The 22,818-nt window shown below is 43.7% G+C and overlaps 1 protein-coding gene across 19 annotated transcripts in view; it reads left to right on the forward strand.

The window, feature by feature from the left end:
• Positions 1-2,983: 2,983 nt before the first annotated feature.
• grin1a (glutamate receptor, ionotropic, N-methyl D-aspartate 1a) overlaps positions 2,984-22,818 on the forward strand; it is a 29,730-nt gene continuing 9,895 nt past the window's right edge. For 9 of the 19 annotated variants that reach the window (XM_042059541.1, XM_042059542.1, XM_042059548.1 and 6 more), the window contains exons 1-17: positions 2,985-3,762; positions 6,289-6,423; positions 7,736-7,912; positions 11,455-11,517; positions 12,362-12,459; positions 12,867-12,988; positions 14,215-14,389; positions 14,787-14,931; positions 15,188-15,274; positions 15,715-15,862; positions 16,884-17,011; positions 18,104-18,268; positions 18,922-19,040; positions 19,783-19,895; positions 20,446-20,594; positions 21,050-21,207; positions 21,890-22,051. In XM_042059541.1, the coding sequence (XP_041915475.1) occupies positions 3,514-3,762; positions 6,289-6,423; positions 7,736-7,912; positions 11,455-11,517; positions 12,362-12,459; positions 12,867-12,988; positions 14,215-14,389; positions 14,787-14,931; positions 15,188-15,274; positions 15,715-15,862; positions 16,884-17,011; positions 18,104-18,268; positions 18,922-19,040; positions 19,783-19,895; positions 20,446-20,594; positions 21,050-21,207; positions 21,890-22,051 (2,393 nt within the window). In that variant the 5' untranslated portion in view covers positions 2,985-3,513. Of the gene's footprint in view, positions 3,763-6,288; positions 6,424-7,735; positions 7,913-11,454; positions 11,518-12,361; positions 12,460-12,866; positions 12,989-14,214; positions 14,390-14,786; positions 14,932-15,187; positions 15,275-15,714; positions 15,863-16,883; positions 17,012-18,103; positions 18,269-18,921; positions 19,041-19,782; positions 19,896-20,445; positions 20,595-21,049; positions 21,208-21,889; positions 22,052-22,818 lie in introns of all 19 variants that reach the window. The other 10 variants (XM_042059535.1, XM_042059536.1, XM_042059543.1 and 7 more) reach the window with 8 other exon arrangements.

Genomic DNA, 22,818 nt, shown 5'->3' on the forward strand with positions numbered 1-22,818 from the left:
TAATTTGACAGGTCTGGAATGCAGACAGGCACCTGGACTCTGGAGAAATATTGTTTAAATATGTGCAAAATGCATTTTGGCATTGTTTTCCTGAAATGTTCAAGGTCTTCCCTGGGAAAAGAAACATTGCCTGGATGGCAGTATATGTTGCTCAAAACTGTATACATCATTCAGAATTGATTGTACCTTGCCAGATGTGCAAGATGCCCATGCTGTAGGCACTAATGCACCTCCACACAGTCATAGATGTTGGGTTTCGAACTGACCACTAAAACAAGTTCGATAGGTTGGATACTTGGATAGGCCCTCTTTTTAGCCCAGATGAGTCCATGATTTCCAAAAAAATTGCACATTTTGATTGGTCTAACCACAGGACCTTTTTCCATGTTACCTCAGTCCATTTTATTGAAGCTCAGGCCCAGATAAGATGGTGGTATTTTTGTTTTATATCTAAATACAATTTTGGCTGTTGGTGGCATGCAAGTTTACACTAGCATTTCTTGAATATCAAACTGTGCTAATAGACAATGGTTATCAGAGGTTTTCCTGAGCCCATACAATGATTTTCTTTACAGAAACATGTCTGGTTTTGATGCAGTTGATGAGTGGAGGTACAAAACGCACACCAGAAAAGGAGGTGCTGGCAACCAGTAAAACACTTGCAAAAGGACAGAAGTGCTGCACACTCCCGAGTTACACATATAAGTCTTTAATGTGACAACGTTTCGGCCACAGGCCACAGGCCGAAACGTTGTCACATTAAAGACTTATATGTGTAACTCGGGAGTGTGCGGCACTTCTCTCCTTTTGCAAATGGTTTTGATGCAGTGCCATCTGAGGTCCAAAAGACCACAATATTGTTTTTCAGCTCTATCCCTTGTTTGCAAAGATTTCTCTGGGTTCTCTGAGTGTTTTAATTATATTACATCCTGTAGATGATGATATTTCACAATTTCATGTTAAGAAGCATTAAAATGACATTGTTTCATTTGTGCACACAGGTTTACACAGAGTGATGCATACCCCTACATCTTTACTTCTAAGAAACCTCTTAAACCTCTTAGCCTCTCTGGGATGCTGCCAGTTACCCTAATTAGTAATGAAACATTCTTCCTTTTGTTTTCTTTATCATTACACAACTTTTCCAGCATTTTGTTACCCCCATGCCAACTTTTTTGAAACATGTTACTGGTATCAACATTAATATTTTCCATAAAATAGTCAAATTTGTCATATAATGTATGAGATCACATACAGTAGCTTTAGTAAACCATATCTTTGCCCTGTATATATATGGCTTATTTCATGTGGGGGTTATTTATAATTTAACAGGCTGTAGATCTATTGTGACCTAAATTTCCAAATCCTCTTTCATTTCGATTTCAATGCGGTCCTGACATTCACATAATCGCGCGCCCATGAGTCGGTGGCAGGGGGTTTATTTCCCGCTAAATGAAATATTCATCAGGTATTGATTAGCCTACACGTGTATAATGCGAGTATATCGCATGTGCGTGTGTGTTTGCGCAGGGTGAGATTAAAACCATAGGATTCAAAGGTTCTTCTAATATAAAGTGCAATTTTGTGTGGGAGGATGAGCGTTTTAGCGCGCGCGCCTGTGTGTGTGTTTGAGGGGGTTGAGTGGGTGGCATAGCCCACACTCTGGCGCTGTCACTCAGAGCTGTGGTTGTTCTATCACCTTATGTGTGTTTATTTTGGCAGCTGATATGCGCTGCCTTTAACGGAGGCATTTCACACGTCAACAGGAATGTCAGATTATCTTATTAATATTCCCTGTCGCCGATAGCCACAGATTCAGATTTCTCAGCAACTTCACGCTCACGGCAGAGATGCTTGTTTCCTTGGTAACCACTGCTTTTTTGCCACCGCTACTGATTTTTTATTTATATGTTAAACTTTGACTCTCACCTGAGTCATCAGTCAACTCAAAATGATTTTCCATGGATATTTTCACATAGATACTGTCAACATCTAAATATATAAAAACTCAGTTTTCTCTGAGAATGTTCAACAAGGCGTGAGCAAATGCTTAAAAAGGAAACGCTGCGAAATTATTCAAGCGTTTCCGCTCTCTTCTTTTGCTCTATATAATTGATTTTGTCAGTCTAGAGAGAAGACATTCACTGGAGTAAGGACTTGCAAGTTTGTGCATGATTGAGAAGTTTTAAATATGAATGACGTGGTTGCATAATTGATCTGCCTTGAGGATGTGGAGACGCCTCCCACCAATGACAGCTACAGCGGGTTGGAGGTGTTTAGCCTTTGCTCGTGCATGCGCACGCGTGTGTAAAGATGTAGACCATGTAGTCAGAGGTCTATACATTGTTCGACTGGTATTCAAACAATTTACTCTACGTTTTGCTCATGAATATAAATAAAGGAAAATATTTCTCTGTCTGTCTCTCTCTCTCGCTCTCTCTCTCTCTCTCTCACACACAGACACAAACACACACACATAGAGAGAGAGAGAGAGAGAGAGAGAAGAGAAGAGAGAGAGAGAGCTACTACGGATTTATACTAGTTTCCAAGGCTGGGTATGCATTCCAGTGGAAGGAACAGATAGCCTACCGTCCATCTGCTGTTTTATGGGAATGCTGTGGGGGGTGGGGGGTAAATCACACACAATCACCAGTGGCAGATAGCCTATGTTTGGTTGATCTGTGAATTGGGCTATGTTGATGTAATTCACTATAAAGACATATCATATAATCAATCAAGTGTTCTCCAGTTACAGTCTAAAATGTTCATGATTTTATAGAACGAGAGTATACTTTCATGTATTTCTTTACACTTTATTGGCAAATCAGTCCTTGATGCTGAAGGCATTGGACCTCCTTCGCCTCGCATCTGAATAAAACGACACTCGTCCTTTTTCAATGATATGCTTCATTTACTGAATATAATGAGCATTCCAGAAGAACGCCAACGCATAAAAACAGGAGGAGGTGAGGGATGGTTCGAACACGGGTACGCGCATTTTCTGGCGCGGGCACAGCTGTCAGCACCAAGGACAGCAGCTGAGCCCGGAGCGCCGAATCAGTAGTTAATGTGATCACCTCTCTGCTGCCAACGGACAGAGAAACCGGCGATACACCGCCGGCCAGAGGCGCATTCCATGCGAAGACACTGACTTGAAATAGCATATAACTTGCCTCAGCAACAAGAAGGGATACAGGATGAAACAAAGGACAGAGTCTATCAGGATGTTGAAAGGGAGCGAAGATGCAGCCAGCTTGTGCATGGAGAGACAGTGGTTTGAAGTCTAGAACCATGCACATTCCATCGCAAACGGAATAGCTTAATTTCTTACAAACTCTATTGGTGTCTTTTTTAATTTCCTTTTTCTTCGTTCTTTGTGTGAGCATAGGGGGACGGCTTGCAATTGCGGTTTACTAAGGATAAACCGTGCCGTCTAAAGGCTATTCTCATATACCCACCGACAGTAGTGGGCGAAGCAACCGGGGTGCTCTCTGCGCGCTACTCGCTCACACAATGCGTCTGTTTTTGCTAGCCGTTTTCTTCTCGTGCTCCTGTGTGCGGGGCGGCTGCGAACCAAAGATTGTGAACATCGGGGCCGTCCTCAGCCAGAAGCGGTATGAGCAGGTGTTCAAGGATGCGGTCACGCAAGCTAACCAGGTCTACGGCAGGGACAAATTCAAACTGACTGCAATCTCTGTCACCCACAAACCCAATGCGATTCAAATGGCGCTTTCCGTCTGTGAGGATCTCATATCAAGCCAGGTGAGAATGTGACTAGTGTTGGTTTCGGCTTACCCCACAATATTTTTTATAGACTGCTCTGTTCTTATACACATCAACTCGTCATACTTGACGATACATACAGTGATGATGACACTGGAAAGTAATAGTCAATTAGTTTTTGTGATAGGCTAATGTGGTATCCTAGTTACCGTCCTGAAAGCATTGGAACAATGTCTTCACTCATGCATAATCTAGCTGTGAGAAGAAAAGACCAGTTTGGAGTGAAATAACTACGACAGAGAGGTTTGAGATTCATTACGCGTTGTCGTGTTGAATACTAGTGAAGGGCAGTTGAGGTCGGTGCCGTTCCAGAAGCGCCAATAAAACAAATACACACGCACACATCTTCGAATCTCTCTCTCTCTCTCTCTGACAGCGAGAGGGGGTAAGCCATTAAACAGTCTTATATTTTATTACAAGGGTGGTTAAGACAAAGACTGCGAAAATACGCATTAGAATTAACTATATAATATAATAATCTTTGGGAGATTAGATACTCTCGTTGAAATAGACAGAAATGCTATACTGTAGCCTACTTAAAGAAAATTAGTAGATGATAGTTATTTATACAGTATATAAGGAAAATCCTGAAGGATGTATTAGGAATGGGTCTGATCAGTTAAATAGCCTACTGATAGGGCTTTGCAAGTAGATTTGCACAAATATGCTTATATCATTACTGATACATCAGTTACGTAGTAGGCTACAGAATAAGACCATGAAGATACAGTTCAGAGGAAGGGAATCAGTGGTAATAGTCCCATACTGAGCAGGACGCTTGAGGCGGCTTGCCACATGTCACCCAGCTATACTTCTTCCCGAGCAGCTGTAGACTCGATGGAGCGCGAGGAGCAAGCTAACTGTGAAGTGATTGACGCATTCGCAATCATAGCTTTACGCCGCAGTTGCTACCTCCACAGCCCGTGCCATACTATATTGCGACGCAAAAAAAAGAGGCCAACATGGCCGCATCTGCAGTGGTAGGTTTGTGAGAGGTAGGAATGAGTTGGGGAATACAAGATGAGGTACATCTTAAATGCGAGGCAGGGGACAGCAGTTCCAACATGATATTGTTCCTCACAGCAAGTCTGGTGACAGCTTGTGTAACACAATGACGTTGGAGTCAAGATGTAAGCTACACTTTTCACTGAGCTTAGCAGCATACTACATTTTAATTGACCAGATGCTTTGCTAACACCGTCTTAAAAATCTATCTGAGTCACTGTCTCTAGGTCTATTTAGCCACAGAACCATGAGGAGTGCACATATGTGTAGGGAGCATCTCTTGCAGAGTCTGTTCAGACAAAGCATTCCTTCATTAAAAGCTTGCCTCCACCAAATCAAATTAAGTGCTGTATTTTAAGTGTTCTTTACAGCAGTGATCTCATTTAAAAGAGCTGAGGGAAGCATTTCTCTCCCTCTCTTCCATCTCTCTCCCCATCTCTCTTTCTCTCCCCACTCTCTCTTCCCCCATTCATTCATCACATCACCTATTACTTTAAGCTGTTGGTGCAGCAGACCACAGTTTTCGCGTGGTGCATGGTAGTAGTTAGTCATGGTTTAGTTATATTTTCTGTTCTGTGTGTGTGTGTGTGTGTGTGTGTGTGTGTGTGTGTCTGTGTTAGAGAGAGAGAGAGAGAGAAAGATAGAGGGAGATAGAGAGAAAGACAGAGAGACCGGTGATGAGGCGCAAGAGTGTGTGTGTCTGTGTGTGGTGTGTGTGTGTGTGTGTGTGTGTGTGTGTGCGTGCGTGTGTGTGTGTGTGTGTGTGTGTGTGTGTGTGTGTGCGTGTGTTTGTGTATGTGTCTGTGTGTCTGTGTGTGTGTGTGTGTGCGTGCGTGCGTGTGTGTGTGTGCGCGCGTGTGTGTGTGTGTGTGTGCGTGCGTGTGTGTGTGTGTGGGGCGCTATCTCTTGGCTCAGCGGAGGGGTTTGCTGGGCTGTATGTGTTGGGATGGCTTCTTCATGGCAGATGGTAGATGCCCGTAAGCTCCCTCTGGATGAGGAACTGTGTTTGAGGCCCAACCATACGGCCCAGCTTGCCTACAATGCCATCATGGCTTTGCACTATGCCAGTGCATTCCACCCCCACACAACCTTTCTGTTCTTGTTTTTCAACTTTGTGCTATGACTGAGATTGCCTTTCTCCAGATTCCCCCATTTCCTAAATGTTGATCCATTGGTTCATCTTTAACATCTGTAACTCAGTCTAGGAGAAACCCAATGCAATTGTCAGCTATGTTCTTTATAGCTTTTGGTCTTGTTTATTGGTCAGATTGCCACTATTTACTAAGAGCCTGTAAACAGAAAAACAGTCAAACAGTCAAAAGCTGTCATTTCTGTCGGTCTACGCTCGGCGGGTGGCTGGTATTGAGTGGTTTCCCGCTGAAGCGTTCTCATTTGTCTGCGTCAGTCCTGGCCCGAGGTGGCCCTGGCGCGATGCCGACACAGTGGCTCAACAGAGGTCGTGTCGGAAGGTGTTTATGTCTGTCTGACCGGTGTACGCAGGTGTACGCCATCCTGGTGAGTCATCCTCCACAGTCCAATGATCACCTCACCCCAACACCCGTCTCCTACACGGCCGGCTTCTACCGCATCCCCGTGGTGGGCCTAACCACCCGCATGTCCATCTACTCCGACAAGGTGAGTCACACAATGGAAAGGAGGAGAGGAGAGCGGGGGAGGGGGAGGAGAGGAGTGGGAAAAGGGGATACTAAGGACAAGAAAAAAATGAGACTTGATAGAACTGGAGAGGGGTGAGGGATTAAAGGTGCGATTTGTAGGATTGTTACCGAACGTTCTGTTGGCCAAAATCAAAACACTGGTGAACGTTCTCAAGACTACCAGACGCGAGCCTCTTCTGGGTTGCCAGATGTAATGAAGACTTAGCTAACGTTAGTTGACCTGCTACTTTAACGTTTCTCCAACCATGACCCAGCTACACATTACGGAAACAGTGAAAACAAAAAATACCTCTCTAACCAACGTAACATATGTAGCTGAAGTTAGCGATGCAGATGAAGTTTAGCCTAGGCTACCTGTTGTTGAGAAATATGGCCAGCTCTGCGTCAGACTTGATATTCTTCGTTTGACGAAGACGTCACCATCTCAGGAAGCTCCTCCGATGTCCACTTAATTTGTTTCTTGTTTTAATTTTGGAAATTTGCCTGCCTCTTGTAGGCGTTCATGACTACAACTGACAGCTGTTGACAGTTGGCCTTTGCTAATTTGGCAACCCAAATGGGAGGACGCGCTAGCCCATTATTAATACGCTATTCTAGAATTAATCGTTCAAAACATAAACGAAAATTCCAAGAGATTCCGCCCCGTAACTGATTTTTTTCATGGGTTTTACGGGGTTTCACGGGTTAGAGTAATGTTGTCAAATAAGCCATTACTTCCATTCATCGTGTTTCCTCACTCTCTGACAACATATGGTGATCATTTTTGGAATGGTTACAGTTTATTTTCCATTATTTCCTACATACTGGACCTTTAAATGGGAATTAGCAAAAGCGGCAAAGAAATGAATAAAAATGTTACTCACTGGGAAGCCTGGGTTGGACTGACAGTGAGAATTATAATTGTGGAGAAAAGAGGAGAACGAAACTGTGGATAGCTGAAGGACAGAGACAAATTAAAGCAATTTATTAAGAAGAATGGACAAAAGAATGGACAAATTCAAAAAAAGTCTGCTTGAGAGTTTCAAGCAGAGATTCCTCTCAGGCATAATATTGTTCAAGGACATCTTTGTCTGTGAAATAGAAATGCTCTCTACCGAGAATTCTAATGTCCATGTCTCTCTGGTACCCTTTGCTATTCTCTATTGTCTTTCGGAATTAAGTTACCAGAAAATTCTCTCTCTCTCTCTCTCACTTTCTCTCTCTTTCTCTCACTCTCTGTCTTGCACTATTTCTCTCGGTCTTTCTCTCTCTGTCATTGTTTCTCTCATCAGAGCATCCATCTGTCCTTCTTGCGAACTGTCCCCCCCTATTCACATCAAGCCCACGTTTGGTTCGACATGATGCGCGAGTTCCACTGGAATCACATCATCCTGATCGTCAGCGATGACCACGAGGGTCGAGCTGCCCAGAAGAGACTCGAGACGCTGCTCGAGGAGCGTGAGACCAAGGTGAGACATACCTGTGAACACGGGCCGAACATACGCGTGCGTGGGCATATACGCCAGTGTGTGCGTGTGTGCATTAACGTAACTATCTCAAAGGTCTTCTCTGTTACGTAGTTATTTTCTTTTCTGTTGTGTGGCCACATCTTTCTTCTTGTTCTCCTATTCTCTCTCCCATCGTTTTTGTAACTGTTGGCTAACCCTCTATTGCTAGAGGCATCAACAGCGTCTTAATGTGGTCCTAATCTGAGGAGAGTCTGTACATTTTTACCCATTTCACATTGCTTTCTGCCATAGTCAAATTCTCCTGTGTCTTTCCACTACGGGAGCAGAATGAAAGAGTTACTTAACCTGGGGCTCTGCAAACCATCAGTGACTCCCGACAGTTTCAAAAACATCTCAGTCTCTCTTACAACAATCTTATATGGCATTTAGGGACAGTTGTTAATGGGCAGCATATTGTGTCATGCCATTCTTCACAGCAAAATAAAATGCGAGCTATTGAACAGCAACTTATGCAGTCAGCTAATTTCTGTATAAACAGCTGCTGTTGTTCACGTGGAGTAGCTTTCATGAGAAGGATGTGTGTGTGTGTGTGTGTGTGTGTGTGTGTGTGTGTGTGTGTGTGTGTGTGAGCATGCTAAGGGAGGGGTGGTGGTGGTGGTGGTGGTGGTACAGAAGCAATGTTTTGTCTCAGGGCTGAGCCAACAGTCATGACTTGAGGTTATCTGACATCATGTCAGCTCCTAGCTCCCTCAGGATAAGCTTGAAAACGTTTAATCAAGACAGGGACCTTCGTTAATTACAGTGGGCCAACCAGCCCCCCACCCCACCCCAACTCTGATGGTTATTTATGTCATTAATAGGATGACGTGTTTTATTCAGTCGATGCGCCTCTCCCCGGGGATGTTTTCAGACGGAGCGTGGCCTGGTTGAGATGTGAAGCAGAGATGAAGGGCCATCTCATAAATTATGAAGAGCTGCTTTCGGAAAAGCAGTACTCTCTCTCTGCCTAGATGCAGGATGCTGCTCGGAAGCAAAGTACAAACATTTTTGGTGCATTTCTTTTTGTTTCTGGGGCATCTTCCCATTTCATATCGTACATGGAAGAAGAGGAGGTATACAGCTCTGGAAAAAATGAAGAGACCACTGCACATTTTTTTTTATGTCATCCTACGGTTGTTGAGTGACATTCGAATAAGTTGACGGTCATATTCAAAATTAAGAGACCACTGCAAATTGACCGTCAACTCATTCAAATGTCGCTCAGCAACCATAGGATGACATCAGAAAAATTGTACAGTGGTCTCTTCATTTTTCCAGAGCAGTATATCAGTGTTCACTTCCCAGCGATCTGAGAATAAAAAATAAGCCATGCTATTTCTGGAGCTGAGTGGGTATGTACAGTATATGGCCAGAATACGGTGTACCGTGGCAGCTATAAATAGATGGGAGATACACGCAGTAGGAATATAAAAATATCTTATTTCAACTCTATACTACAGTATGTATTTGTTCTTCACACAGGAGCTTCCTAAATAATTTTTGACTGAGTGCTCTCTCCATGTTGTGTAAGGCATTGTGCCATTTTGCTTATATGACTCATGGTCTGTCAGTCAAGGAAGGTTTGCCCCCAGATCTTATCCACCTACCCTGACACTGATAGACAGCAAGAGCAACCCCAGATCAGATGGGTGATTCACGTATTATGTAAAGGAATGGTGAAAACACTGTGTGTGTGTTTATATAAACAGTGACCTTTTATAATGCTACAACGAGGGGTTTTGGACAAATATCTTGCTACTAGATGCTTAGGAAGAGTAGACAGATAATTGTAGGTTCAGGGGTTCATTTTTTGAAGAAAACTATGTATATTTAATATTGACTTTAATATGTAATAATATGTAATATGTAGGTTAGCTTTAATCTTAAGCAAATTACAGTAAGGCAGACATTTAAACACCATATGTGTTCCCTGGGGCTTTGAGCCATAACAGTGGCGCTGAAGAGAAGAACAGATCCCATTGATAGACATTCTGGCTTGATAGCCTGCGTTTTGCTTGTTGTTCTTGTACAGGTTGTGGACGTCACATTCAGCGTTGGAATCTGCATAAACTGCGCTTTGTGTGGACGCAGAGGAATTCTGCGACATGATTTATTCAGGGCCGTTTAAGCTGTGTATATGCAAGCTCTCCATTCCTCTGGGACTTTAGCCCCCTCTTAACTGAATACTATTCATTGCTGTCTGGTAGCTGCACTCTTTGCATCTCTTTAGATTGTCAAGGAGTCCCAAAAATTTCTCATCCAGGCTGACAGCCAATGGGTTAGCTGCAGTGCGTGGCCTTAATATAGATTTCAGTGTTTACATGAGATGTCAAGTTGAATAGCTACTTGCACCTTCAGGAAATTGTTGGAATACGTAACTAAACCTAGGAAAATGAAGTGCAGCTCTGTTAAATTATTCTAATCAGCAGGATTAGAGAAGCAAAGCCACCCAGCCATCAATGCAGTCAAAAATAGATCCCACATTAATAGATCCTATTTAATATTGATTTCAGAGAAAACAGCATATATTATGTTCTCATTGCACTACAACTGACTATTTTTAGTTCACATACAACTCACATACAAGTTCACCCCCCCCCCCCCGGCAGGTATCATGTCAGGCTACCACAGCATGGCATTTGTTTCTGAAAATAGAGCCACGTACAAAAGTGTACAGTAAGCTATGGCACGGGTGGAGGTGTCTGGGAGCAAAACGGATGATTTGATATATATCCCATCCACAAAATGGTCACTGTTTGGCCTTTGAGATTCCCCCTGGGGCCATGACGTCAAAGTGTTCTCAGGATGGGACAAGATGGTGGCGCATTCGTGCTCTGTCTCCTCCTAGTCATGGAGACTGTGCTGTAGGAAAGCCACGCACACACACACACACACCCACACACATACACACACAAGTATGCAGGCACACACACACCCACCCACATACAGCTACATGCGGACATTTTTGGTGGTCTGCCGACTAGTGACAGGCCATTACTTTGTTGATTCATCTCTGCGTATCCAGACCTTAACGTGCACCGTATTGATAAAGCTGTGGTTGAACCAAGGCCTCCTTAATCAATTTCCCTTTGATATTTTATTACTGTCATCACGAATGACAAATGCACTACTCAAGAGCTTTTCACCTTGGGACACTTTTCGCTTCCAGTCCACGTTATCTGCACAGTACTCTGCAGCAGACATTGTCAGTTTCATAAAGATCGCAGGCCTGACAACCCCCCCACCCCCCGAAAAGCAATTAACTTGATCAATAACGAACCCACTTAGCTGCAACAACACCATAACTCAGACCTGGCATCATATCAAAGGGTATCTGTGAACCTGTGGCAGTCTTTGATGTCTTTTGCAAGCCCCAGTGTTAGGAATTCCAATTTGGCACAGAACAATGGGAGATTTTGTTGGATGCTTTGCTGCTCTTCATTTCAACTGTTTATAATACTCTTCTGTGTCTGCATATTTTCTCTGTGCACATTACTCATCAGAATAAAAAAAGGAACTATGAAAACCTCGACCAACTGTCCTATGACAACAAGCGAGGACCAAAGGTATATTTGCATGGTCAATGCACGCCGCCCACCAACTTTGTAAAAGTAGCAACTAGAATCCAGCCCAAACCAGTCACTGGCCAACCCACAACTGCCCTTATCACTGCCCTTATCTTGGTAGCACGTTTTTTTTTTTTTTTTTTCGTTGAGACATTTTTTTCCAACCCTTATGATTTCAATGAAGAATGGGTTTGTTTTGAGCGATGATTATGATTTCGATTATGAAGGAAAAAAAAGGAAGCTACACTCCGCTTTGATCATTATCATTTTTTTGTTCCTTTAATGAAGGAATGCATGTCCTCAAGTTCACCCAGAGAACAAAAAAGTTTGCAAGCCTTATGGAGATCCGGTAGTGTTAGGATCCAGTATTTTCCCAGATACTACCGCCTCCCCCGTTTTTTTGTAGCACTTCCTGATTTTTTTTTAGTTTGGGGAAATGCAGTCCCCTCACTTCCTCCTCTCTCACCACCCTTTCACCTGGTTTCCTTTCCGATTGCATCGGTCTTATTTTGATTCCTGGCCTCTAACTTGCACGTCCTTCTCTGGAGCCTTGACAACCTTCAGTTTGCATGCAAACAAGAAATAAAATTGCAGATTTTTTTCTCTCTCTCCCCCCCCTCCAAGGCTTTTGTTTTATCTCATTTTTCCGTTTTTTTTTTTGTTTTTGTTTTCCGTTGAACCGATTCCCTTGGAACTCTGTCCCTTTTTTCTCTCCCCTCCTTTTTCCAACACCAAAAAAAAAAAAAAAAAATCGAATCAAGCAAAAGTGGTTCAGAGGTCTCGGTTCAGAGGTGGTGGGTAAGTAGACCTGCTTGACTGATTCTGTGCCCCAATCACCAAACAGGCAGAGAAAGTCCTCCAATTCAGCCAGGAGACTAACTTAACCGCTCTGCTGCTGGAGGCCAAAGAACTGGAGGCACGTGTCATCATCCTGTCGGCCAGGTGAGCACCATGTGTAGTGTGGACCATAAGACACTGCACCACTGCCCCTGTGGTTTTATGAGGACTCAATAAATCAGGTCACTTTTCATACACACCTACCTGACATCAATGAAACAGATCACTCTTTCTGAGGTCCACACACACACACGCATGCACACGCAAACACACACAGACACACATCGTCGTTTGATAACTCCTATAAAACACATAGCTTCACACTCCATACACACATGTCTATTGAGGACTATAAAGCATATTCATTGATGTGTCGATCTTGTGAGGACATATCATATGAGTGGATATATCAGTGGACATATGTAGCTCTCATAGAGACATAAATTCACAAACTAGTCCCACATGGTTTCTAACTTGTTCTGCTTCTTAAATACATGCCTGTCTGCCTCCAGCGAAGAGGATGCTGCTTCAGTATACAAGGCTGCACGCTTCCTGAACATGACCGGTTCTGGCTACGTGTGGCTGGTGGGAGAGCGAGAGATGTCCGGTAAAGCACTGAGCGAAGCACCAGACGGTACGTATGGCCTTATCTCTTGAAACAGTCCACAACGACATCAGAAAAATAAGCCCGGAGAGAGAAAAAAAAGCACAAAAAAAGAAAACAAATGGTGGCCTTTTTCTGATGTCCCTTCATTGTCAGCATCATACAGAGAGACATCATGCCAGGGAGCATAATCGTCCATATGGTGTGAGTGGGTGTCTGTTGTGTGTGTTAAACGTTTAAACGTTTAAACATTGGATATGTTTAAAGGTTTTAAACGAGCCACCGTTGAAGACACTGTAGAAGCTCTGGCTGAGTGTATCTGATGGAGTGTGTTGTGTGTGTGTGTGAGGTTTTTCAAAGAACTGTTCTTTGACTCAGCATCCTTGCTGGATAAAATAACCTCCCATATGTTTTATTTCAATTCAAAACATATGCACGGGGAGATCTGTCTGTCTGAGTTTTGAGTACATTACTGTGTGTGTATGAAATATTAATAGACTGGCTCTCATGAATTTATGAAGGGTCTTTGTCAGTCCCCTACTTTGAAGTTCTGTGGTAAGCGATAACTGTCCTTTCTCTGTCCTTGAATACTACACTAGTCTGTGTGAAGTCTGCACTTTTTTGTGGTCACTGTCTCTCCTTTAAGCACCGTCACTCAAAAAACCCTTGTTTCCAAGTCTCACGTCACGTCCTTGTCTAAGCACTAATGGTATTTAACCGTTCACTGTGCAGATTTTTATTGTAAATGTTTATGAAAATGTGTTGATGGTGTAGGTGTTGATATATTGAGACACTACTGGGGCCATTTGCAATAAAAAACTCAGCTGAAGTTGGATTTGAATATGAAGTATATATCGCTTTGGATATATTTCATAGATAAATGTGTGCTGGTCTTTCACTGATGCACTGAGGTGTCGACCCTCCAGATATATCTGGTCCTGTGATGAAATCCAACCTCAAGGGTCTGTGGTAGCCATTCTGGACAAAACACTTACAAACGAAACCTTTGTCTGATGGTCTAGCGAGCTTTCATCTGGTTGTCTTTCCAATCCCCCATGAATTAGAAAAACAACCGATAAAAAGACTCACCAAATCACAAAATGGAGGTCAACCCTTTGTCCTGTAATGGTTATACAAGAGACCCTATGAGTTTTTTTCTTTCCACTTCCCCCCATGTCATTGCAAAGGGGTGCCTGAAGGTCAGCCCACGGGAATTGTGGGTAATTTGCTTGTTTTCTGGTGTGGGCGTATGGCAGGTCTCATTGGCCTGCAGCTGATCAACGGGAAGAACGAGTCGGCGCACATCAACGACGCAGTCGCTGTGGTAGCACAGTCCATCCAGGAGCTGTTTGAGAAGGAGAACATCACAGAGCCCCCGCGGGGCTGTGTAGGCAACACCAACATCTGGAAGACCGGGCCGCTCTTCAAAAGGTCAGGCCACGAGCATGGAGAAATGTCAGCCTTATTAGGAGCACATACTGTATGAACCTGTCTATCACAAGTCAACCGTGATGGAGTTGCACTATTTTTAAACCCTGTACAGCACGGGTCATAGCTGTACATTACTGTATGTCACACATGTTGTTTGTGTTTGTGTATGTGTTTCTGTGTTTGCGGTAAAAAGATGAAGCAACTGTTTGTTTGTCTGTCTCTGTGTGTGTAGCCTTCTTGTTACTTGTGATTTATAACCTACTATCAGGTCTGTGGCTGATAGGTGAAGGTCATTCATTAATCTCACTCTGTTATGTCCTCACAACCCCTCCCCACACACAGACACACACATACATACACACACATTTACAGAGATTGGGTAATTCTTTTCTGTCAGGGTGCTGATGTCATCAAAATACCCAGAAGGCCTCACGGGACGTGTGGAATTTAATGATGATGGTGACAGGAAGTTTGCTCACTACAGCATCCTCAACTACCAGAAGAGCAGACTTATTCAAGTCGGCATTTACAACGGGACCCAGGTAAGGAGCTTTGCCAATATGCCCTACTCCACATTTATCTAAAATATTATTGATCGTCTTAATTTGTTATTGCACAGTCTCTTCCAGCTTCCAGCTTCCCTCTTCCAGCTTTACATTCTGAAAGCATGTGGACCAGACAAAGGACATTTAGTAATGTCCTTAACACTAAAAACATTGGCGACATAGAAAAGAGATGTTGATCGAATCATAATAACCTTGGTTAAAGTAGGCTAATATGGTTCTTCTTGGTCTTTAGGTGGTGTTGAACAAGCAGAGGAAGATCATATGGCCCGGAGGACAGACAGACACACCAAGGGGTTTTCAAATGTCAACTCGACTAAAGGTAGCTAGAATATTTTTACTGCAGGACCTTACCAGCATTCAGTCATGATTACACAAATGCTATGCTACTTATGTTTAGCACATTTAAACATGTTATGTTTGGGATGGTGACACTTTTTGATGGTTTTTATTATTTCTGTGATATCCTGTGTCAATGATACATTTATTGGATCCAACTAATAATGATAATAATACATTCCTGTCACACCTTCCAAGAAGCAAAGACCAGTATTTCTGGGCATCTCTCACAGAGCTATGGCTGTACACTTGGACTGCTGTTAGTGGCTCATATGATGTATTGCACATGCAGCAGAGAGTGGATATCTAAAGGTCAACTGACATCGAACTGCCGCTGTGCAAAACAAGTACTGCCAATCTCACTGCCTTGTTCTCTCACATCTCTCTCTCTCTCTCTGTCTGTCTCTCTCTCTTTCTGAGTAGATAGTGACTATACACCAGGAGCCTTTTGTGTATGTGAAACCGACAAGTCTGGAAGGAACATGCAATGAGGAGTATACACCTAATGGAGTCTTAATAAAAAAGGTGATCTGCACTGGGCCGAATGAGACCATCCCAGGTAACATCACAGGGACGTTTATGATATCACTGTGCTTTTACTACGCCCGCCATTCCAACTGGAGATGCATACATATATATGCAGTAGGTATTTATATATGTATGCATGCAGCAGCGTGTGCCATGTGCTGTGTGTGTGTATGTGTGTGTGTGTGTGTGTGTGTGTGTGTGTGTGTGTGTGTGTGTATGTGACCATGGTGGTGGTGGTGGTGGTGGTGCGCATGTTGTGTGTACATGGGTGCATCTGGGATTTTTCATCAGGGGAGGTGGGGCTCTGACCTTGTGTGAGTGTGTGTGTGTGTGTGTTTGTGTGTGCGTCTGTGTGTGTGTGTGTGTGTGTGTGTGTGTGTGTGTGTGTGAGAGAGAGAGAGAGAGGGTGTGAATGTGTGTGATATCTTGTTTGCTCTCCTGCAAACCGTGTGCTCATTTGCTTTGCTGTGTTTGCCATCGATCATAGGTTTGTATAGGTATGTAATGTGTGTGTGTGTGTGTGTGTGTGTGTGTGTGTGTGTGTGTGTGTGTGTGTGTGTGTGTGTGTGTGTGTGTGTGTGTGTGTGCGTGCGTGTGTGTTGGTTGTGTGTGGGTGTGGGTGTGTGTGTGGATTTAATCATGTTAAGTATTTGTAGAACCAGTGTGGTGTGTCTGTGTGTGTGTGTTTGTGTGTGTGTATGTGTGGTAAGGCAAGGTAAGCACTTATGTAAGCTGTGTGGGTTGTATCTTAAAGATAGAGACAAGATTAATTTCTCAATTTGCCCCCCGAGGCAGAATGTGAATTTGAGAAAAACAATTGCCTCTATTTATGAAGAGTGTGAGCCTGCTTAAACCCATCTGCACGATTGTATATCTGGTTGGATTTGGGTATATGGTTGAATGTGTGTGTGTGTGTGTGTGTGTGTGTGTGTGTGTATGTGTATGTGTGAGAGAGTGTGTGCACCGTGTGTGTGTGTGTTTGTATGGTCATCCAATCATTAAACCATCCCAATTTGAACCTTCAGTTTGATGTAAACTGCAATCCCTTTCTGGTTTGATTATAGGACGCCCAATTGTACCTCAGTGTTGCTATGGTTTCTGCGTTGACCTTCTGATTAAGCTGGCAATGACCATGAACTTTACCTATGAGGTGCACCTAGTAGCAGATGGTAAATTTGGAACACAGGAGCGGGTGAGTCACCATGAAGGACCAGATATGAAGGATTTAAACAATTTTGACAAGGCTGTTAGGCTGTGAAATTAAATTTTCATGGTTCATATTGAGCAGATGATTAAAATCGTATTTGACAACCTGTACAGTAAACATGCCGATGGACTTGACACTCCAATATCAACCATGAGCTTTAATGAATTGTTGTAGAGTAACATGACAGCTGTTTGTCTTTGACTTTCAAACGCTACGGAAAATCAATACCCTTTTTGTGGTAGCTGCTAACTGCCTGCTGTTTTAAAGTGCTACTCCATCTTTGAGAGAGGACTCTCCTAGCACATAAGCATGAAGCATGTATACCTTGAGAGCCATGGAAAAGTAGTGATCTGATCAGTGCTCCTGCCATGGTGTGGAAAGGAAGTAAAAAGAGATATGATCCATCCCTCTATCCTGGAGTGGCTTGGTGGTGAGATCCAAGCGTGTGTTGACATGCCAAGATCCTTTAGATCTTTCAAACAAGCAAGATGGGTTGCATGCCGCTTTTCCTGAAACAATTCCACAGATAGAGCCCATACTAAGAAACGCGCATTCAGCCCATTTGTACTTGTTTGAATCTTGAGAAGCTGAAAAAAATATTTTGTAAAAAATGCTGAAGACTCATCAAATTTCATCATGTATCACTTGACATCTCATACATGAACATTGTAATTAATATCTTTAGTATACTAAGTGCAACAGAAAATGATAGGGCAATAATAGTTTAAAAACAGTTTCAGAAATTACAGTTCAAATTCGGAGCCTTCCCTTGGTGTGGGAGCCTATTAGACCTCAGAAGTTAGCCTACAAAAATTACCCAAAAGCTGCCATCTTTGCCCATATAAGCAGATCTGAGTATCATCTTTGCCCATACAAGGAGATCCGGATCTCCTTGTATGGACAAAGATGGCACCTTTGGGTCCTATTTGTAGGCAAACTTCAGAGGTCTATGGGAGGTCCTTCTGACTTGAAAAGTTTTAACTTCCTTTTTTATATCTCCCCACCAAAATAGAAGCCCTCTGTAAGGCCAAGTGTAGCAATTTGATAGGTGACTGTAAATCCTCTGTTTCTGTGTAGGTGAACAACAGCAACAAGAAAGAGTGGAATGGAATGATGGGTGAGCTCCTGGGTGGTCTGGCAGACATGATTGTTGCTCCGCTCACAATAAACAATGAACGAGCCCAGTACATAGAATTCTCCAAGCCATTTAAGTACCAGGGCCTTACCATCCTTGTCAAAAAGGTATCAAGGTTTAATTCTCTTCATTCATGATTTCTGTGTGTTTTTGTTTGGTGTTGTACATGTTTTAAAGGGATAGGACCAAAAACCGGCAATGAAGCATCACTTTAATCTGGTTTGTTTCAATGGATGGATTTCAAAGATTATACTGGATTAACAATATACAAAAATGCTACTATTTTACCAATAATACTGTAAAATACAGATGCAATTGATTGTATAACTTGTAGAAATCTACTGCTAATGTCCTTCTGCCAGTGCTCAGACAAAGAAACCTTGAACATTCCATATAAATGACTCTGATGCACTGCACTGTGGCAAGCCAACTGGCACATATATGGGATGAGCCAACTTTTTTATGAACAACTTCACACAAAAAAAAAATGTATCTGATCAGAAGTATGTGTGTGATGAAATTGGTCTGAACAGCACTTGCCGCTGCCCGATCGTGCTCTTTGTAAACAGCAGAAGGAGTCTCTTTACTCAACTCCTACCACTGGTCCCTCCATCCATGTCCTATTCTGTGTGTGTGTGTGTGTGTGTGTGTGTGTGTGTGTGTGTGTGTGTGTGTGTGTGTGTGTGTGTGTGTGTGTGTGTGTGCACTAGGGGGCGCTATGCATGGGAGGGGGCCTAACTTTGTGTGCTGTGTGTTGCAGGAAATCCCTCGCAGTACGCTGGACTCGTTCATGCAGCCCTTTCAGAGCACACTGTGGCTGTTGGTGGGTCTATCGGTGCATGTGGTGGCGGTGATGCTTTACCTACTAGACCGGTTCAGGTACAAGGGGGAGATTATGTGTGTGGACGTATGTGTGTGCGTGTGGATGTTTGTCTGTCTGTCTGAGTTTGTGTGTGTGTGTGTGTGTGTGTGTGTGTGTGTGAGAGAGAGAGATAAGAGAAAGAGAGAGAGAGAGAGAGAAAGAGAGAAAGAGAGAGAGAGAGAGAGAGAGTGGATAGAAGCCTGTGAGACAAGCTCGACACACATGGCTTGTCTGTGTGTGTTTGTGTATGCTTGTATGAGTGTGAATGTGTTTGTATGAGGGTTTGTGAGTGTATGGTAAACATGTGTGTGTGTGTGTGTGTCTGTGCGTGCGTGCGTGCGTGCGTGTCTGTGCTTAGGGGGGGGTGAAAAAAATGTCTTTTTTTTGCTAAGCCTCAGGACCAACGCTGGCCATGCATCATTGTCACTGTCGGCGTGGAAATGGGGGTGTTGGTTGACTGCGCTCTGTGAGGCCATTCACTTTATTTCCTCTTCCCCTGGCACTTATATCTGTCCCCCTTTGTCTGTCTTTTATTCGACTTCTTCCCCTCTTTCTAACTCTCTTTTGACCTCTGTCTGTTCATCTGTGTCGTTTCTCCTTCTGCCTCTCTGCTTTAAGGGTCAAAGGTCGTGATGTCTGGAGTCTGACAATCTCTTGTCTAGTTTGTTAATCTATAATTTTTTTCTTTCTTGAGTCATTTTTCAAGAGTTGTTCTCACGCGATGTCACTTGTGTTCTTTTAACTCCAATCCCCCTCCAGCCCATTTGGAAGGTTTAAAGTGAATAGTGAAGAGGAAGAAGAAGATGCCCTCACGTTATCGTCAGCCATGTGGTTCTCATGGGGAGTACTACTGAATTCTGGGATTGGAGAAGGTAGCCAACCAGAAATGGCACCCAAGTCTGTTGCCTGATCATTCTCTTTTGCTCTCTTGGTTTTGCCATTAAGGAGACCATCTCCTCAAATATCATATATCAGAGGCCACTGCATATTTTTCTGATGTCATCCTACGGTTGCCGAGTGACATTCAAATGAGTTGGCAGTCATATAAAAATTTAGAGACCACTGCAAATTTAAGTATGACCGTCAATTCATTCGAATGTCACTCAGCAATAGAAAGATGTGCAGTGGTCTCTTCATTTTTTTCCAGAGCTGTAGATGATTGCCATATAGCCAACAAATTTCACAAACTCTGTCATTACCTTCAGTGACCTTCAGGGTTCTTTGATGAGGTTTCTAGTTAAATGGGGCAGACAGGTGTGAAGATAGAGCACTTTGCAAAAGGACAGACAGCCCATATGTCACAAGTAACAGCTTAAATGTCCTATTCGCTTGGGTAACCCTCTCTAATGTGCGTCTGTGCATTGGCTGAGCTTTCTCCCAGGCATCCGCAGGTCTCTCAGTTTGCCCCTTGTCTGTGCCCAGGTGCACCCCGCAGCTTCTCCGCGCGAATCCTGGGCATGGTGTGGGCAGGCTTCGCCATGATCATCGTAGCATCGTACACTGCCAACCTGGCTGCCTTCCTAGTGCTGGATCGGCCTGAGGAGCGCATCACCGGCATCAATGACCCAAGGGTGCGCATTCCCCGCTGTCTGGCCCATTATCCACTTTATCATCTGCACCTTCAGCACACTAGCACACACTAGCACCTCCTGATTATCACAATCAGCAAATCTGATCTTGACAACTGAGCCGCATGTGGTGATCTGGGTGCAGCTCCTTATCACTGACGTGAGAAGGAAGATGACAGTATCATTGCTACAGTTCGAAGTCTACCCCAAGTCAATCAAATCAGATTGTTACTCCTCATTAAAAATACAGTCATTACAATTACATACTCTAGCATAGCACTCTAGCCAATGCTATTATAATTATGTAGTATAGACTGGACTCACTAATCATTTTCACAATATATCTACTGTAAGTTACCAGGAGCTAGCCATAGTTTTGAATCCTAAATAATTGTTTCTTGCTGTCTTTTCCCCTATTATTTCAAACAAATACCATCCAAAACAATTCCGAACCGCAGCTGAGGAACCCGTCAGACAAGTTCATCTACGCCACAGTGAAACAGAGCTCGGTGGACATCTACTTTCGGCGGCAGGTGGAGCTTAGCACCATGTACCGCCACATGGAGAAGCACAACTATGAGAGCGCCGCCGAAGCCATCCAGGCTGTGCGGGACAAGTGAGTCACCGCTGGGTCGACACGTGGCAGTCTGGCCGCACCGCCTGGCCCGGTCAGTCGGTCAGTCGAGGGGTCCTGGGCCTCGCTGGGATCGCAGGGCGCAGCGGCAGCACTTACTGCCAGCTAACCTGCGCTCCAGGCTCAAGACTCAGCCCAGGAGAGGCCTACCTATGTCTCACTCATACTAACCCCAAATTTAGCAAAAGGAAAAAAGCTGGGAGATTACCCCGATTTTTCAGGGTTTTCACAGTCCCAGCCAAAATAAAAAATATATGAAATAGCAATTGGCATGGAGTCCAATGGGGGACGACACATGGACGACGTGTCATTTCTCGTCCATCGTTGGGTTTTTACTCTAAATTTCTTTCATTTGAAATTGAAACCAAATGTAAACAAAAACGCATCCTATTGAGACGGTGGAGGCGGACCCCAAATTGGGTAGCACACACTCATGCACATACACACAAACAACAACATCATCGGCGTGCCAACCCAAGGCGGCGGTGACAGGGTGGGGAGCGGGGGTAAGCCGCGAGGCCGTAAGTGTGTCTTCTTCTTCTATTTCCTTGTTACTCACTGTACTGTTGCATCGTAACTCCCCCTCCTCCTCCTCCTCCTCCCTCCTCCCATGCCCTCCAACTCCCCCACCCCCAACCCCCAACCCAACCCCCCTGCCCCACAGCAAGCTGCATGCTTTCATCTGGGACTCTGCGGTGCTGGAGTTTGAAGCCTCGCAGAAGTGCGACCTGGTGACCACGGGAGAGCTGTTTTTCCGTTCGGGCTTTGGCATAGGCATGCGCAAGGACAGCCCTTGGAAACAGAATGTGTCCCTGGCAATCCTCAGGTCTGTCCCAGCCGAAGCTGCAAAAAAGTACAACATCGCAAAAAAAAAAAGTTCCCACTCTTGTAATCCATTTTTTTGTTTCTCTCTCCTTTGTGTTATTTTCTTCTCTTCCTCTTCTTCTTTGTTTCAGAGGTGAGAGACTCGAGTTACATGACTTGACTCGAGTCTGATTTAAGTCGCAAGCATTGATAAAAGACATGACTTTACTTTGACTTGACACCTGCCTTAGACTTGAAACAAATGACTCAAAAGGACTTGACTTTCTAAATGAAATGTTTGCATTGCTTTAGACATTGAGACAATATGTTTTCTTCTTGAAAAAGTATTGAGTGATGATTAGTGCAATGTATGCAAACCTGGCAACTTGCCAGTATGCAGTAGAGACACAAAGGGAAGCCCTGCACTTTAAGACTCATCCAAAGAGAATCTAGATTCATAATGTAACCCTGTGGTACTTGGCGGTGTGTGTTGAAATAAAAACACTGACTGAGTAGAGAGTGTGAAATTTTAATTATTTCTTAATTGATAATTCAGTTTTCTCTGCTTTCTGTCATGCCTAACAATGCCCCTTATCTGTTCTAAAACCACCATCCCACAGCCTCTTGGGACTTATTGCTTAACAAAATACTGTATGCATTCAGGCAAACTGGAAATACCAACGTGTACCGACTTGTGCCTTGACTTGAGTAATGACTTGACTTGACTTACTTGACGAACTCGACTTGTTTAATTTTCAGCTCAGTGATTTGGGACTTACTTTAGACACG

Source organism: Alosa sapidissima, chromosome 13 (genome assembly GCF_018492685.1).
Source record: "Alosa sapidissima isolate fAloSap1 chromosome 13, fAloSap1.pri, whole genome shotgun sequence".
Taxonomy (NCBI): Eukaryota; Metazoa; Chordata; class Actinopteri; order Clupeiformes; family Clupeidae; genus Alosa; species Alosa sapidissima.